Source organism: Dermacentor andersoni, chromosome 10, assembly GCF_023375885.2.
Source record: "Dermacentor andersoni chromosome 10, qqDerAnde1_hic_scaffold, whole genome shotgun sequence".
Classification (NCBI taxonomy): Eukaryota; Metazoa; Arthropoda; class Arachnida; order Ixodida; family Ixodidae; genus Dermacentor; species Dermacentor andersoni.
In genome coordinates this window covers 46,406,952-46,425,885 of record NC_092823.1, presented here as the reverse complement: position 1 = coordinate 46,425,885, position 18,934 = coordinate 46,406,952, and the positions used below count along the sequence as shown (strand labels likewise).

At 40.9% G+C, this 18,934-nt stretch overlaps 1 protein-coding gene across 1 annotated transcript in view; it reads right to left on the bottom strand.

Moving 5' to 3' along the window:
• Positions 1-2,329: 2,329 nt before the first annotated feature.
• The window catches only part of LOC129380636 (uncharacterized), a 37,881-nt gene continuing 21,276 nt past the window's right edge, over positions 2,330-18,934 (bottom strand). Inside the window, exons 4-6 of the mRNA XM_072285109.1 lie at positions 16,133-16,300; positions 10,129-10,242; positions 2,330-2,497 (exon numbers count right to left, since the gene is read on the bottom strand). Of these exons, the coding sequence (XP_072141210.1) occupies positions 10,230-10,242; positions 16,133-16,300 (181 nt within the window). The 3' untranslated portion in view covers positions 2,330-2,497; positions 10,129-10,229. The remainder of the gene's footprint in view (positions 2,498-10,128; positions 10,243-16,132; positions 16,301-18,934) is intronic.

The window sequence follows — 18,934 nt, the reverse complement described above, 5'->3', positions numbered from 1 at the left end:
TGCGAACACTGGGATGACGGTGAAGCGCAACCTCTCATGAAACTTTTCATGGAACAACACTCTCCGGCACCTCAGGGGTTAGATCGTCGAGCCCCCAAGTGCAGGTTAACACGGATACAATGTGGAACTCCAGTAAAGATGACTTTTAGTTAGGTCAAGATATTGTTTGCCTGCGTTAACCAGTTTGGAGCTAGGAGCTTCTTAACATCCTTTTCAGAGGCACTTCAATGTAAACAAAATAACAAACACTTTCGCGCTAATATACTGGTTTGAGCCAAGAACCCAACTGCCTCCAAATGGGCTATCTACCTCTGCTCAACTACTGCGCTGCATGGCTGGCAAGGTAGTGTAGCACTATAGGCTAATTACACCAGTTCATTATTTGCTTTTATCTAATCAGAATGGAGCTGACACATGAAAATTTCAAATACTTTCTTTCTAGAATATCATAAACTCCAAGCGTATGCATGAGTAGCAGAAAACATAGCGCTGCGTTGTGTTTTGCTATCTGCAGTCACGGCTTTGTACGATTCTGTCGCTACAAAGTCAGCGAGGGAGATGAAGGGCGCGCCACATGCAACCATATATGCACGTGAATGACGCGCTAGCCAGGTAACGGCGACAGTTATCTGGCTTTTACGTCACTTCGCTCTGAGAAATATAATTTTTGGCCGTAATCCTTGGACGTATGAGCTTTTTGAAACTCCTTCCTCAAAGATGCCTTGCTGCCTAGTCGCAAAATAGTATCTAGGAGCACTTATATTATCCTACATTTGCCACTATTTATTAAGTCAGACCGTCGTAAATGCACACGTTAAGTCTCGTTTATAAACCTGAGATCTAAGACACTCAAGGACTACAGATGTCAGCACTTCTTCAATATAGCAAACCAGCACAAAGTGTTTGAATTCGTCAATTCCGAGAGGTAACAAGTGCTTACTGCTACACAGCAAGGCAAGCGATATCAATCTTACGCATTCATATTTTAAACATGCTTTTCGCTTTGTAAGTCGGGATGTCAGTCATCTCAAGGCGTGCGTGGTGTCAGAGTCGCATAGCGCAGTCGCTACTGCAGAGGCAGTGTGATATTTATTTGTCTTACAGTGATAGTGACGCTAAGGATGTGCATAAGTCCTTATTAGGAACAGGTGATAACTAATTAACAATATCGAAAACGCCATCGTCATAGACGTGATGGAAAGAATGTAAAGATATCGCAAACCCAGTGTCGTGTTCTCAAAAGCTGTCACAGTCATTTTTTAAAGCCTGCATCAGTTAGTCGACCAAATGCCTTTCACGCACATGATTTCAGATTTTTTAATAAAATTTTTTTAGAAAGTGTCCGAAAGCGAGTTTTTCGAGTTTTTCGAGAGTCCGTTATTCTTTGTTTGTGCTTGCCGCCTGTCCTACTTAACTGTAAACCCTTTCTTATCCGAAGCCAACAAAATGCCCGACTCCCCAGAGTGCCCTCCAATTTAAGCCTTTAAATGCCAATAACAGGTCGCTAGTTTTGTCCAAAACTTGCGGCTATTTCTTTTTGAAATTTCTGCATGCTACTTTATTTTTCGTTACCGTTGATTCGGACTACATATTCATTGCCTGAAGCCTAGCCGATTGGCAAAAATTTCAGCATTCGTTATATTAACAAAACGCAATACCTTTTTTCCTTTCAAGTTGCAAACATTTGTTGCGTACATCGCATTTCCCTGCCCGTTCAAAGAATAATATTGATAGTCCCTTTAACATACGCAAAAAAGGCTGAATGCGAAAACTTGCGTGCAGAAGAGACATTAATTACTTGAGATCCTCATTCGAATGCTTTGTTGCTTCTGATTGTTTTCTTCCAACAAGCGTTGCTGATTCGACTGCATTATTTGACGCTGCCTTAGTTGACCGTTTTTAAATAATTTCGCTCTAATTAATACCAAACGTCTTGGGTTCGACTCCAACCAAAGGTCTAGGGTTAGACTGTCTTAAGTCTATATTAATTAACTGTCCCTCACTTTTTGACAGCTGGAGAAAAGAGAAATCTAGGAATATATGAATATAAAAATATTTATTTAGCATAGAAGCTAGAAAATTTTAGACAGGGCAAATTCGCCTTTTGTTGATAGGCAACACCTTGCTGCTAAGAAGGCCAAATTAGAAACCATATAATTTTATTCACTAACTCCACTTTTGAAGCACTGTCCTCTATTTAGCGCTTTCAGTGGGCCTCGTGTTACACTTGTCAAACGTTCAACAAGCGAGGCTTTTCGAAATATGCATTATGCAGGTGCGTAACCCAGCCTCCATTACGGGAAAAGAAAGGCACTGATACACATTGAAGTATGGTTCATATATCCTGTACGTTGCAGGTAATTTTTTAATTATTATTGTATTCGTCATTGAGAGTTCTAGATTTCAAAACAAATTATCGCAGAAGCGCGCGTCTGCCCTTTCTCCTGGAGTAAGGAATCAGGTCTCTTTTTCGTCTGCAGACACCTTGAAAGCATACCTGAAAAAAATAATGTGTGATCATCCTTCAGAATAATCTTTCATTTATTTTTGTATCAAGGGCATAAAAATTGGTTCATAGGGGTGCTTTCTTGGGATAGAGGTCATAATATCCCTACCATCAATACGCAGCGAGTATGTTCATGCGAACACCCATTGTTCATCACTACAATATCATGGAGGAAGAATTCACGTATTTCAATAGGCATTAAATATCTTAAGGTAACAACACAGAAGCTTCACACTGGATGAGAAGTCCAGTGAAGAGGACAAGCGTCGACTGCCAATAGTCGTGGTATCCTTTCTAGAAGCAGATTCCAAGTCTGGAGTCAAGAAACAAGTGTCAAGGATTTATAGTATTTCAGGCTTCAAAATAACTTGTCGGGCTTAATAGAAGAGTGCTTTGATAAGTTGCATGGCGTTATAGAATTTTTTAGCAGGGCGGTTATTAGGGCAAGTAGGCTTCTTGATGTAATCTCATACTTAAATTCCAGTTTAAATATTGCTTTCAAGAGTTGATAATACAAACGCACACTGTATTTCTTACAACATTTATTGCATTGCATCTATGTAACATGCCCTTAGCGAAACTAGATAGGGCTAATATGAGATGTTCTGCGCGTATATGCTTAGTGAAAAAAAACAAATGACTTGAAGAAGTCTCCCAACTGTTGACAACACTCAGGTATTGCCTTTGTTCTCTTGTTTTGACGCAGGAGATAACGGAAGCAAATGTCATCAAATTCCTACGTGCATGCTTAGTAATCTCAGCAGACCATAGAAGCTGCACAAGCCATTCTCGGTATTTACACTATTGCGGGTATTATTTGGACAAAAGGGCTCTCGCTAAGACATTTTGCAAGCGCCTCGAAATTTTTCTGTCATTACCAGACTTTTACCTGCTACAGAAAACGTAACGAATTCTAATTGCGAATAATAATTCAAAAACATAATTGATTACAGTGACCAATGACTGCCCTACAAAAGTAAGTGGACAAGTTGTAAAATATAATTAATTTCGTCTACTTACTTGCCTCCAGACTAATTACTAACATGCTCACTAATACCAAATAGCAGTAGCTCGATGGGCTCTTTCAATGCACCCTCGGCAACCCATTACATTGTAATTCCCTTCAGTAAGGAATGTTTTAGTAGTGTTTGTTTTTTCGTTGGTGATAATTTTTCTTTTTCTCGTGAAGACATTGGTAGTCTCATCAAAAGCATGCTCGGTGGGAGTGCTAGATGGAAGGGTAGTTTTCTAAGATGAAAAAAAAATTGCAGTAGAGATCGTGGTTACATAATGACATTACATAATGACAAAAGAATTGATGACATTGAATCCAAGCTTGGAAACGTAAGCGAAAAACTTCTTGATGTCATTTTTGGGAAATTTTGCTGAGGGCGAGCAATTCGGGCATAGACGTCGTAGAACTTAACAAAGAACTGATAGTTTGGAAACTAGCGTGGAATATCTAAGCAAACTCGTCGAAAAGCTGAGCGCCGAAAACAAAGAGCTAAAATCCGAAAACAAAGCTTTACAAGCAAACAACACTCTGACAAAGAAACTTGGCGAACTGGAGCAATATTCTCGATTAAACATCGTCGAGATTAAGGGCATCCCTTGCACGCAAGGAGAGGACTGTGTGACAGTCATACAAACTATTGGCAACAAAATTGGTTGCCCAGTAACGGCCAGTGACCTCGACGTTGTTCATCGTGTTCCTACTAAAACAGAACATAAAAACATCATCGCTCGCTTCTGCTCGAGAACGAAGAAAGCCGAGTTCGTCGCGAAAGCACGGAAAGCTAGACTCTGCCTGAGTAATATTGGCCTCGCAAAAGCAAAAGAGAACCCTGTCTTCGTTAATGAACATTTACCACTTCGTTAATGAACATTAACACTTGAAAACAAAGCTCTCTTTTCCAAAGCCTTGGGTCTGAAAAAAAACGAAGAACTGGAGATTTCTGTGGACAGAAAACTGTCAAATCAAGGCCCGGAAAACAACTGAAAGCCGCGTCTTTCGCATCGCAAACGAATCCGACCTTTCAGTAATAACCTAACTCTAATCCACCTTTGCGCCACGCCTGTCCCGTAGGCAAGTCTCACAATTTCGTCCTATCTAACAGCTAACCAGTTAAACAATCTTCTTTCAAATTATCAGCGATCTGTCTTGCACTTGAATGCGTGCAGTCTGCGCAAGCACTTCGATGAATTCTCCGATCTCGTTTCTTCATTCACCTTCCCATTTTCAATCATCGGAGTATCTGAAACTTGGTTGAGCGACCACGATAAACACCTTTTCTGTTTTTCTAGTTTTGTTCCTGAATACTCCAATCGTCCGTTCAGCAACCATGGTGACGCAGCGCTGTACATCTATTCAGATATTACTTACAACCGAAGGAACGATCTTGAACTTAATGTAACTAATTGTGAAAACGTTTGGATTGAACTTAAAATGACTTCCTTAACATAGACAACAAAGACCTAATAATTGGTTGCATATATCGTTCACCCTCGTCATCAGCAATACACTTCTGTACTGCTCTCCATAGAGTCATGGGACTGCTAGCTGAAGGAAACAAAAATGTAATAATTATAGGTGACATCAACATTAACCTCGCTGATAGCACGTCTACTAATGCTTTACATTATTCTGATTGTTTTAACAGCTTTGGTTATGAATGTTTAATTAAGATGCCGACACGATGTGCTAACCACCCCATAGGTACATTAATTGACCATGCATTATCAAATTTGGCGTATCCACCAGACGCAGGTGTTATGATGACCGACATAACTGATCACTATCCTATATTTCTAAATTTTCGCTATACTCATGGCTCCGAAAAAATCACGTACACGAAGTTTATATTAGACAAACAATCATTCCTTGACGCCGTGTCCAACCTTGACTGATCCCCCATCTTTTCTACAAATGATCCACAAAAAGCATTTGCACTGTTTATCTCTATGCTTAAGTCATGTGTTGATCGTCATTCCGTTCAAGTTAAATGCAAGAAGAAGTACGCGTCACCTCAAAATCCATGGATAACAGATAAGCTCTTAGCTTTAATGCGCAAAAAGGATAATCTTTATAAGACAACCAAACGACAACCATTTAACAAGAATTTAGCCATTTCTGCCACATTGCTTTCTGCCACAGCTTTCTGAACCAGCTTTCTGCCACATTGAAAAAAGCTAAAAAAACATGGTACGAAAGGAAAATTTTGGAATGCGGTAAAAACGTAAAAACGAAATGGGAAATTGTTAACTCCTTCTTAAACAGGGCAAATAATCGCGAAGCTATAACAGAAATTGCATATCAAGGTATGGTACACAACACCGCCAAATAAATAGCTGATGCGTTTGCTGATTTCTTCTTTAGCAGCGAGCTACAGCCACCTGCGCATGAGAATCCCGTGCCCCAGCGCCTGCCACATTCTTTCTTTTTATTTCCAACTACATCTCAGGAAGTTCTAAACATTATAAACAACATGAAAATAACCGGCGCCGGCATCGATAAATTACACCCTTCCCATATAAAATTACTTGCACCCCTAATAAGTGATGTCCTTGCAGACATAATCAACGTCATGTTTAAATCAGGCAGTTTGCCACAAGAGCTAAAACAAGGCAAGATCACACCAATTTTTAAGAAAGGTGACCGCTCTTTAATTTTCAATTATGGCCCCATCTGTGTATTACCATTCTTTAGTAAGGTAATCGAAAAGCTAATAGAAAAACGTTTAACTTATTACCTTACAAAATTTAACATTCTCTCACCATTCCAATACGGCTTTCGCTCGGGTTACTCGACCTAACTGGCTCTCGTTGCTCTAACCGATCAACTAAAGCTAGCTATCGATGAAGGGAATTATGCAGCGTCAGTGTTTGTAGATTTAAGCAAAGCGTTTGAGAAAATAAATCACCGCATCTTATTTCGTAAGCTTGAATCATTGGGAATCACCGGCCCAGCGGTCTTGTTACTACAAAATTACTTAACAGACAGAATGCAAGTAGTAACCATTTCAGCCGTTCATTCTAAAACCATGTTCACTAATATTGGTGTGCCCCAGGGTTCCATATTGGGTCCGTTTTTGTTTTTATTATACGTGAATGATCTGCCTAACTGCCTGTCCTTTTCGAAATGTATACTTTATGCAGATGATACTACTATCATTAATTCGAATAAATGTATTACAACCTTAGTATCTAACCTTAATAGCGACTTACACAGCCTGATGGAGTGGTGCCAAACTAACCAGCTACAGATAAACCCGTCTAAAACAAAATTTGTTGTATTCACTTCCCACCAACGAACACTTCACTCCATTCCTCCTATCTTATTGGGCGGAAGTCCTATCCCTGCAAGTTTTTCATGCAATTATCTTGGCATAGAAGTAGACAAACATCTTAAATTTACTGAACACATAACCAAACTAAAACAGAAGATTACCTACGGGATTAGGGTACTTCTAAAAGCACGAAACATATTCGACCATCAAATATTACTATCATTATACTTTTCATTTATTCATTCCCACATTAATTACTGCGTTACGTGCTGGGGAAATACTTACGTAACCCATTTAAACTCATTGCAAACTCTACAGAATCAGGCTATTAGGATAATTACATTTAGCCCATATATTAACAACGCCTCATATCTTTTACGAACTAATCACATTCTTAGAGTCACACAACTCAGTAAATATAATCTAGGTACCTTTTTGTTCCGTCAAATCAATTACACACGATGCGATAGCTTGTTACCACAGTCTTCTCTATTAAATACTAATATTACCAGGTTTGCAATAAATAGGAACTTCATTTTACCTAAGATCCATACTAATTATGGCAAACAGAGCGCGTCCATTTTTTATCTATCGCATTCTGGAACACACTACCAATTTACATAAAAACACTTAAAATTCACGAATTCAAGAAACAACTAAAAGATTACATTCTGTCGAATACTGATGCCTAGTCCATACTCATAACCATTCTTTCAGGGTCCCTTCATTTCATTTTCATTGCCGTACTGTTAGGTTTCTGTTTTTGCCTCACATATACATTCGAGTTAACAAATTCTACTGTGTTCGTCACGTCATCTACGCAGTTACTTCATCAGTTGTCAACGAGATGGTGTTACAGTGCTTTTTTTCATGACATTTATGCATATGTAATTCTTCAATCATGGTATTCATACTAAAACCTGTAATCTTTTAACAATTTGTTGAAAACTGCTGTACTTTTGTTTTATTACGTTTACTTTGTAAAGGAGGTCCAATTGCAGTCTTTTACTCCGGGACCTCCTCCTGAATATTAACAACTTGTAATCATTCTAATGATCTCAATAAAAACCGATTCTGATTCTGATTCTGATAATGCTCGCGTCCTGGTCATCTATTCAATTGGTGGTTGGGGCAATTACAAAGTACTCCTGATATGGCCAATTAGAGGCTGGAAAAAATTTTGATAGATTTCCAGGCTTCAGGGTACAAAATGTCCATCATTATTGTGCTATAGTTTGGAAGTAAAATTCATCGGCGAAAATCTGGAGGACTAGGATGAGAATAAACATAGGCACTGCCTGTATTTTTTGCGTCTGAGCTCATGCATTCGCGAGACTGGCGCGTGGAGCAAGTGTTTTCTTATATTTCTTGATGACTTCAAACGTTCAAAGCTGCTTTGTTTGTTACAGCTTGCCCCGACAATAAGGTAACTGGTGTCATGCACTGATTACTGGTAAAAGCATTTTAAAACACGGTGCCTTAAATATTAAATAGTAATTCATCGATTGCAGAACTAAAAAAATGAAATTAACTACAAGGACCTATCAACTAACAAGCGATTTGATACGTATAGATCTGGGGATAACTAGTTGGGTGAAAGCTTTGAGGCAACAACAAAGCGACTGCGGGCCGCCTACTACAATCAGTGATACTTTTTTCGGTTGCGAAAAATTGCGAAGAGTCTTGAACGTCCTTTCAGTTTTGGGAAGAAGTATACATTCCGGAAATGCTCACAATCGACTCAGAATCGCGTTAACGTGGTGCAAGCCCCGTATCTCGCACCAGCTATTCCAAACAAGGCAGAGAGTTCGCGCACGAAGTGTCGTGAGCACCACACCGACTTTCTGGAATCTCAAGGAGCAGCTGCCATCTCATAAACAGGGCTATCTAGACTCTATTATTGATTTATATATTGACTGATTGATTTAGTTATTCATTGATCAAAGCATTAAAAAATTGGGGTGCTTTACGTGCTAACATTCCATAACCGAGTATGACGCTCGCTCGAGTCAGGGACTCTATGTTAATTTTGACTAGCTTGCATATTCGACGTTCGCCTAAACCTCCGCGCATGAGCGTTTTCAGATTTTGCCAACATCAATACAGTCACTGCAGGCTTTATCGGGCCTGCATACTCGATCTCCGCAACACACCGTCAATGGCCACTGGCTACCATGCCGGATGGGCATAGGATGAGAAGTGGAATGCGGACAGGAAATTCTGCACTAGATTTGGGGTACTTCATTCGTAGACGAGATTAGTACACGTCAGAGAGACCACCTGTGTGAGCGCTGCCGCAAAATTAGCCATAAAAGCAATGCCTCCTCGGACTTCATAGCCATACATGTGTTGGCTCCTTGCAGTTCTACTTCTGGCATAGTAGTCAGGCAAACCTTGTGATCATCCCGCGCGCGTAATTACCGAGTGTTTGCAGATTTAATCGCGAAGAAGCGCATGTATCAGGAAGCCATTGCTTATGTTTTTTTACGAAAAATTGCTAATATCCAGATGAATCGGAATGCGCGACGCTAATGATGATTGACGTGTTTTCCTTTCTCTTGGCATATATTTTGTTAATGATGCTTTCTTTCATGCTATAAATTTGCCTTTTGCAATGAGCTATACCTATTGGCAGTCAGTGTTTATCCTAAACACTTGTCGTGTGTCTAGATTTCGAGAGGTTACTTTGTTTCGATAAAAAAGTTACCAGCTGTCCCTATAGACCATGCTTCTGCATAAACATAACTATTTGAAGTATGTGTTAATCGGGTTTTTTTATTTAAATACTTTCAATGGCCGTCTAGACAATTTTCACTCAGCTCTACAAAGTACCCTGCTGAATAAAACGCCAATAAATTATATGCGTTGACACCAACAAATTTATTTATGAACCCAGGATTGAGTCTTCAGGGCCTCATCTAATTTTTGAAATCACATTTTCACACTGTTTCTGCAACACTTTAGTTTCACACATCTCCAAGTTTAATGTTTCTAAGCTCTTCCATATTAATGTTTATTATTAGTGGTGAAAAATTAGAGAAACAAATATTAGAACAGGTTCGAGTTTTATATTCGCTTACTGAAACACGTGTCGACTCGCCTCACGCCTCGCCCACTGTAAGGCCAGAAAAATCTCTCAGGTCTGAATCGAAAGTGCGTCCCGCAAGCTAAAGTATCCCTGCTTTAGGTAGCAATATTGCAGTACGAATGTAGCATTTTTTCTTAAAGTTCTAGAGGAAATTGGAGCGTAAGTACCTACGTTACACGGAATAATTGATCATCGCAAAAAGAGTGCTCGGAAGAAAGTTCGAGTAGGGGCATAAAATTTTTGCTTACCTTGTTGAAACTACACGGCATGTAATCGAGCATTCTGTGAAGAGCGCATTTGTGTTTCGTCTCTGGGAAAGCTGCACAGCACCTCATTTTGCAGTACCGTCTTAGCCGTTCATCCTATCAGATAAACATAATAAACCAATTCAATGCAGTTTACCTTTTTTCTTACAAAACTATTAATTGCAGCGTGCACGACCTCTCAGGCCTTCACCGGAAAGCAAATATTTTTTTTAACCGTGATCTATATTTTTTCCATGCCGTAGCCTGTGTGCTGTTTACGACAGGTCACGGGTTCATACAGGTTTACTTATTGCAGGTGTACTTAACCCCGCATTGTACGATCGCACGAAATCGCTACAGTGCTCGTGTGGCAGAACTAAAACGGTAGTTTTCTACGAAAAGGTCTTTGTGAACGTATCACATGCGTACCTTTCAGCTCCCACCCCAGTAATTTCCGCCACTTTATATAAAGCGGTACACATATCACGAAATAACTACGCTGTCCTTTCTAATTGACGCATTGATACATCACCCGGTGCTAAAGTTCCGGTGAAGTAACGATGAATATAGTATCAAAAACTACAAAATAAAACTCAATCACTGCATCAAAAAAGCTACAATAGCCTCACATTTAATTCTATGTCAATTTATTGTAATACAGCTATAATGTTTACCGGCACATTCGTTGTAAACCCAGCATTGCGAAGATGCGGTTTGCGCGAAAAATACAATACGCAATAACGTGCTTTAATAATAAGTGTCGTTGGTAGGCATTTTTAAAGTGTATATGTAGAACACGCGTTTCGAAGTTGTTACTCTAACAAAAAAATCTGCGCCCAAGCATATGACTCCGTACATGTGATTGACTGTCGAAGTTGAGACGTGCAGCCCCAGTGTTTATCCCCGGGTTTATCGAGACATTACAGGAAAGTATTTCCGAATTATTAGCTAGGCCTTTGTGTTTCTTAATGAGGTTACACACACGTTCGATGTCTCGAGTTTGCTTGGCGGCGTGGTCACAAGCGTCCGCCCTCCATTGAGGCTTGTGCTCTTTCAAAATTAAATTGCTTCAAAATTACACGTGACCGTCACCTCAGACAAAGAATGGCTCATACCCCCTTCAGTAATGGCTAATACCTCCGTAAACGCGGCCTCCCCATTACGGCAACAAGAGATATTGTACGCTGAAATTATGAGCGGTGACGCAGCAAACTGGAATGAAGAGCGGCGGCGTAGCCTCTGTGGAAGACGACGGCGACGACGAAAGCGTGAGCACTGGCATGAGCGGGTTCGCGCAGTTGCATTGACGGGCGCCAACGAGCTAGTTGTGGAAGAGGACGAAGACGCTCGAGCCATTGCTGATCATGATAGTTTTCTGCACATAGGTGCGGGCGGACGCATTATTGTTTCGCCTAGTCATATGAAGCTTCGCTTTCCTAATTTTGAGTACAAGTGCTTGCATATTTGGTCACTTCAGTAGCACTCAGCTCCATCATAACTGTGTGTATCCATCTGTTGAACGTAGAGTTCTCGCTCAAGTGTGGCATATATACAGTAGTTTTACAATTAGGAAAGCTGGACATCCTTTGATTAAAGCGGGGCACGTTAGCCCTTCGAAACAATTTTCTCCCGAATCAGCACTTTTTAACATTGAAGGATGGCGCCTAACTATTCTCTAACCACTGTTGTGGTCGAACTGGCCGCGTTCTTACTGTTCTTCAAAAAAAAATATTTATGGGCGATATTATTCAACAATTCTTGCTTGTACAGAGTAATTCAAGTACCTAAAAACAACCACATCTACCGTATATTTTAACCAGGTTTTCTATTTCATCGTATGTATCAACTATAGCATGTATAGTGTGTAATACATTGTGAAGGTGGTTGCTGTAAATGAATAGTCGCGTTTTTTATTGTTAGCAAATATTGGTAACTTGATGACAACCACAATCTGTTCATAGGTGAATTCTTCCGTGGTCTGGTAATCATGTGCCGTGATAGTGGATAATTCAAGAGTAATCGTAAACATAATGAAGGGGAACAAAGAAGCTACTTACATACAAATGTTCTTATAGTATCACCTAAACGTGTCTCAGATTTCGTTTGTCGCTTTTTCGTGGGAATAGCGTAATCTAGGATCATCACAGAAACGAATGGATCCGCTTAGACATCGCTTTGTTTGCTTACAAACGTGCTGCTTACATGATGCTTACAAACGCAGCGTGAAGTGCACCATTGTTAAACTTAATGAATATCAATTCATCACACAATAGCCTAACTTTCTATATTACGGCCGGAATTTCATTAGAAATTTGTCACCAGCGCATAAAGCTATAAATGCTTGATAACTTGGTTTCATTTACGCTCTAACGCAAGCATTCTTCTATTTCTCTGTAGTTGCTGATCGGAAAGCACGAAACGCAGAGGTTTTCTATTTATAAAAGTTGGCTTGATGCTGAATCAAAATAGATTCTCACATTGTATATATGCACGTTCATGTGTTTACAGCTAGAAATCTGATTAGGGTTTGCATATGTGTCTACGACAACAATGTGGCAGCTTCGCCTTAAGAGGACGCTTTAGTTCGGGCTCAACTCCCACACGGCCTATTCAAATTCATGTAAAACGTAAAAACGCTTTTCTGAGATAACTCCTGAACAGATTTTAATGAAATTGGTTGCATCTAGACGCAAAGTTAAATTATAGTGACTGCTGGAAGCGGAATTTTGATTTAGGACCTGAATTTTTTAAAGAATATTTAGAAGAATTCGAAAAGTCAAGAAAAATAGAAGTACGAATTTTACAAATCAATAGCTGCGCAGCAAGAACAGATGTCGCGCTTCTGTAAACAGCATCCATTAGATCATTCAAAGCGGACAGATTCTTTATTCCATATTATATTTTACGTGAATTCGTTACGTTGTGTACAAGGGTTCTGCAGAAGTTGTGTTTCTATATTACTAAATTACTATATTACTAAAAATGCTTGTTCCGGAGGTTATTTGAGGCGCCGTACAACTTCGTTATTGATATGTTTGCATTTCAAGTAATAATTAAAAAGTTCAATAATTAAAAGTAATTAATTATGTAATCATTCGTGATGAAAGAAAGACTGGCCGTAAGCGCATACGACTAGTGCTACCATGCAGTCGGTACGATTTCCCTAGAACTATTCGGTACTTTTAGAATCTTGGTCCAAGTTAGCTGGGACACCCTGTATAAGAAAGTGAAGGATAACACAGAAGCTTTCGAAGAACCACAGTCCCATGAAGTCAGCAATAGGAAGGCAGCGGTACGGTTGAGTGAGCACATGGGGTCGTCAAAATTATAGCGTATAATAAAAGAGGAGGGGCTGATCAGGCCATGCTCGTTAACGCATGCCCTGCATTCTCCGAGGAATTACATTCGCAGTTCAGCAATGTAGTTGTTTGGCTGGTATTATGGAATTGCGAAACACGATGAGATAAATTAAATCAACGGACGCCAGACAATGCTGAACAAATGTTTCTGTGAGAAGCTTTCACCGTATACTTTCTGCGCACCTCACGCTGATATACGTTTTCGTTCGTGAAATGGCGGTGTCCTAAAGCATGGGTATCGCATTGCCTCATGAACGCATTTACTCAAATTAACGGGCATGACAGCTCAATGCTCAGTTCATTGAGTTGCCTAATGCGAAAACAGGCACGCGTGCATTAGTTTACACTTATTCGCGAGACGCCGTGGCATCCCCGTTAACAGAGAACTAGGAGCCTAACCTTGACATTTCGATTAATAAAATATCCCATGGAACTTGCTGTTAAGCTCCTAAAGTCTATAAAATGTATTATTGTTTTAGATGCTACATGGATGTATCTTTCAAAATATACACAGCCATTTGAACGTCAGCAGTGAGATAGCATGGCGTGGAATTTTTGTGAACGAAATCCGGAAGCTTCATAATGAAGCTGCTGTTGCATCTGAAGTAAAACCTATTAAAAGATTCAATATAACAGTTGTACGCTAAATAGAATATCCATTATACAGTCCTACCGCTAAACTGTACATAATATCTTTGTTCTTATACAGCATCCGGCAGTACTGTCCCGGAGTGAGCAGTGCGCCTGGGTAGACACCTTTGACAGCGTAGGACTTCTTTGCCTTGATTTCCCAACAAGTACTTCCCCGGTGGCTGTAAAGTGAAACAGCGACAAGCAGCAGTATAATTATTTAGAACAATTTCCAAAGCGAGGAGATCTGCTTTTGTTGTCACATATCGATGCTGTGCTGAAATTTCTTGCATTGCATCAAGAGCAAACATATATTCTGCTGTTTCCTTATCCCACGAAATGCAAGAGGCACTGCCAGAGAATGCTACGGTAAATTGTGTCCAGAAAACAATAAATCAATATTCTTATTTAGCTCACAAATCTGTCTTCTAAGGCGGTGTTCTGTCCAGATGGCAACACTATAGAGCGTTCAGAATCGATCTATTCGTTTCAGTGGAATTCAGACAGTTGAATTACGTAATTGCAATATTAACTAGAAGTACAACATGGCGGTCACATTCCCGTGCCTTCTGGTAATATATCTGCCCTGCCTAATGTGTTATTTCCTTAACCGTCATCAAGTGAACACACCCAGGAAGGGTTCATATTGAGATTTACTCATATATTTTGAAACCGGAAAAATTTCGAAGCGTCTATCGAAGGATATTTGGTACATTCTAAACAGAAACTTGTCTACTTGGTGGCTGGTTAGCGAATATTTTTCTGAGTCTTTGTCCTGTATGTGTTTTTAGGAAAAAGCTGTTTGTGTATGGCTGCGCCTAAAAGAAATAAATGAAACAAGAAATAATAATTAATGAATTGCATTGAATTCTTTCATTAGTTTTCAATACCAGGGGATTTTCGACGTTCCCCCAATGCGCGGGACACGGGCGTTCTTGCATTTTGCCCGCACCAAAATGCGGCAGCTGCGTCCGGGATTTGATCCCGCGACCTCGTGTTTAGCAGTGTAGCACCATAGCCTCTAAGCCACCGTGGCGGAGAGTATTAAATTATGCAGGTATCAAGTCTACAATCCTTACTATTACGCAAAAAGTGATGTAAAACTAGCACTTATGAAGGCTCTCGACAAAATTAAAAAAAACCTTGCGTCATATATTAGGCTCAAAACAAATGATATTTAGGATTTTATTTGACCGATATTGCAGCAGTTATTTCAGTAAGATTAAGGAACATTTCCGAATGAGGTAGAGAACAGACTGTGCACACCGTGTTAAGAAATAATTTACTTTTAGATGTTAGTTTAGATGTTATTTAGCCTGATATAATTTTGTCGTATAAACGACTCCGTATTTTGTTAGTTATAATAATAACGCCCCATGAAGGTTAGAGCAACATATTGTAAATAGATTCTTTAGGTGACGCGCACGCAGCTGGTCACTTGTTGCAATATGAATAAAATATATGCCAAGTCTAGGTGGTTTGTTTTAATGTCTTGTCACGTGGTCTTGTGGCTGTGAGAAATATGTATTCTGTTTTCACTGAAATCTTCACAAACGTTGAAAACGAATCAAAAGATAGCATTTCTAGTCATTGTTTGTCTCGCCTTCAGCCGCATTTTCCGAGTCGTTCTGATCGAATATAAATGCGTTAGCATTAGGAGTGTCAAAGTGGAAAAAAATTGTATATGTGTGGCGGGTTGGAAGCCTGTCAGGTGATAGACTCAGAGCGGAGATCAGAGAGCTTAGAAGAGCGCATATTTATTTATTTATTTATTTCCACACCAGGGGTCTGCTCTGGATCACCGTAAGTTGCACTTCGCTCCTCGAAAAATTAGAGCCTGTGCCCAGTGAGCTCCTACTTTCGAATGTGGTGAACGCAGTTTAAATCATGAATCCAAGAGAGCGAGAAAGAGAAACTAAGAGGGAAAGGATGCAAGATACGCTAACACGTTTCTGTCGCATATCATGCTAAATCGCCACTGAATTCACGTATGGGCTATGAATACATCAGGCACTTACCGCAGTAAATGGCGAATTTCCATCTTGTTGCATTCAGAGAACTTGTAGCGAAGGTGGCCACCGTCTACATATGTCATTATGTGACCACTTGAAGGAGAACAGCCCAGCGAACCAGGGTGATTGCCTAACTGCATGTTTGGTGGAGTTCCGTCATGCGATGCGCCCATGCTAGCAAAAAATTCAGAACAATGTAAATAATGTCTAGTAAATCTCCACACAAGAATTCCGTGCAAAGAAAATCCAGGCATATGTATGTAAATTGTAGTTACCAAACACAAATGGCTGCGTGAAAGAGTTTGATACTCGCCCTAGCGTCGGCATCCTTGAAGTAGTCTTCCGAACATTGACGAAGGAACTCCAGCAGAGATACTGTATCAGAGTATCAATATAACTATACCTTTCGAAATAAATGAAATAGACTGTGCCTCTTAGTCGAGCGTTGAAAGCACTAATATTATTTATATGGCGCTTCCCAGTAGGCACATGAACATATATCATTTTTAAATTGTATTGTACTTAAGCGGCACTTCGCCTGCCTGCACGGACAACCATTGACGCTAAAGGTATACGAATAGGGCCATGTCTGCGCCGGAAGAATTTCCGTCCACCCGACAGTATGCGAATTATTGTATCTTAGACTCGACTGATTATACATATCAAAGATAGTAAACGTTACTTCAGCTGGTGCAGATGCTGGGTCCACTGCCAAGCTTCTATCCTAGAATGCCACAACCCTGCTCTAAAGCCCACCATACCTAACGATGCAACCACGTGCCCGCCTCCTCCATCACCACCTGTCGTATGATCCGGGGTGTCTCACGAGTGAGGTCCATTGCTATTCAGCTACACAAATGTCAATGCTGTTGACGATTTGACCTCTTGATATTACAAGGTAAGTGCCCAGAACTTAACGTATGTCGCCACTAAATAACTTCATTTTATGTCTATTGTACGGCCGGTAGGCTCTGGCGAAAAAATCACCAGGTAGATATTAGGGCATGGTCTGCATTAAACGCAACCATCATTGGCGGCCTCCCCCGGTTAGTTAGTTTAGGCGGCCCGCCCTGAGACAGCTGTGCCCCGAATAGCGTATTGACGAATGGCCAGGTCGGCCGGTCGGGTCGTTTCCCAGGTATATTGTACACTTTCACGACCTCTGCAGACGAGTCATTGCATTCATGCCCGAATCTGATCAAATGAAAAACATCATGGAAAACATTGCCAATGACGTGTTTCGGATGGCGATTTTAAACACCCGAGCAGCGTAGCATAGGTGATCAATCTGTATCACAACTTCGACAAGGACAAGCTCCGAAGACAACGGTTCTTCGCTTGTCGCCGCCTTGCGAACAATAACTTCACAGTCCTGGCCGACGTTTCGGACTAATCAACGCGTATGCTGCATGGCAGATGCATTGCAAGGTCACTGGTATATTTCGCTAATAAGTAGCCCTACCTGCCACCTACTCTTTACGTGCCACCTACTCCTTACCTGCCACCCGCTATTCGGTAGGAGATGGAGAAATAAAATGCCGACGGTGCGTCAGTGTACCGTCATCCGCATCCTCTAGCGGCTCCTCTCACGTAGGCCAACATTGTCACAAACCATCGTGCACTGCGTGAAGGGATGCAATCAACGGTTTCTCCCCCAGTCACTCGGACCACACTCGTTGCTGCGAAATCCTGGCGTGCTCCCGGCAACGAACCAATTTATTTTCCATCTGGCCGCTGGGGACATATTACCCAGTATTTAGCTGAATGTGTATTTCAATTCCTCGTTTTAATATTATCCGACTCTTCGAATAATCCAGCGCAACGAGAAGCATCATGCTACCTATCACAGGCGATGACTAAAAATTCCGTACAACTAAAACATGATCACACTGTATAAAAGAGATAAGCTGCGTTTTCGTGACACGTCAGTGCGAATTCTGCAGTGCAAAGGGAACTATGCTCTTACGTCTCTTACGGCTAAACAGTGCGCATTACTCTAAGAAAAGTCACAGGTCTGCCCGGTACACGCAGCACAGTCACAGCCTAAACTGGAGGAGCGGCTTTGTAGGAGCTACATTTTAGGCACCACGCAATACACGGTCTACGCGGCGAAGTCTCTTTATGTTGTTTTTCACACGAACTATTTGAATGGTCCGCCCGCCGTCGATGGCGAGCGGCGTTTTGTGCTGCGGCTTGTCCTGCTCTCTGCTCAGTGTTCTGCTAAGCCCGATGTTCCCTGGTTGCAGGCGCGCCCGTAGCTCTGTGTACGATTAGCTTCTTCAGCAGCGGTTCGTACATCGTGAGGAAGTGCCATAACTTTTACCGCAGAGTTAACAGAGATATCCAGAGTACATGGCGCACATGTCGCATCCCTTCACGCGTGGCACGGTAAATTACTTTTAATGATGATGATGATGATGATGATGATGATAGTGATGGTGCGTTGGCATCCTCTTCGAAACAGATCGGTGAGAAATAGTCACCTATTCTGCCTGAGTTAACCAGGTCCCGCTACAATAAACATGCAACTGCTATAAGCAAAGTTTCTACGTAACGGTGCTATACGGTGCCACATCACATCGTGTATCAAGTGGCACAATACGATGCTAATGATGTGGATTATTATTTAATGACATTCCCCTTGAAACGGGACGGTGACAGTCATCTAGCCTGCTTGAATTAATCAAGTATGCGATACATGTCTTTCGTTGCATAAATATTTGTGCACCTCATTATATTTCCTCCCAAAAGACTTCTCTAACTGGTACCGCCACCTATGCAACTTCTACATGGTGTGCCACTTGATGT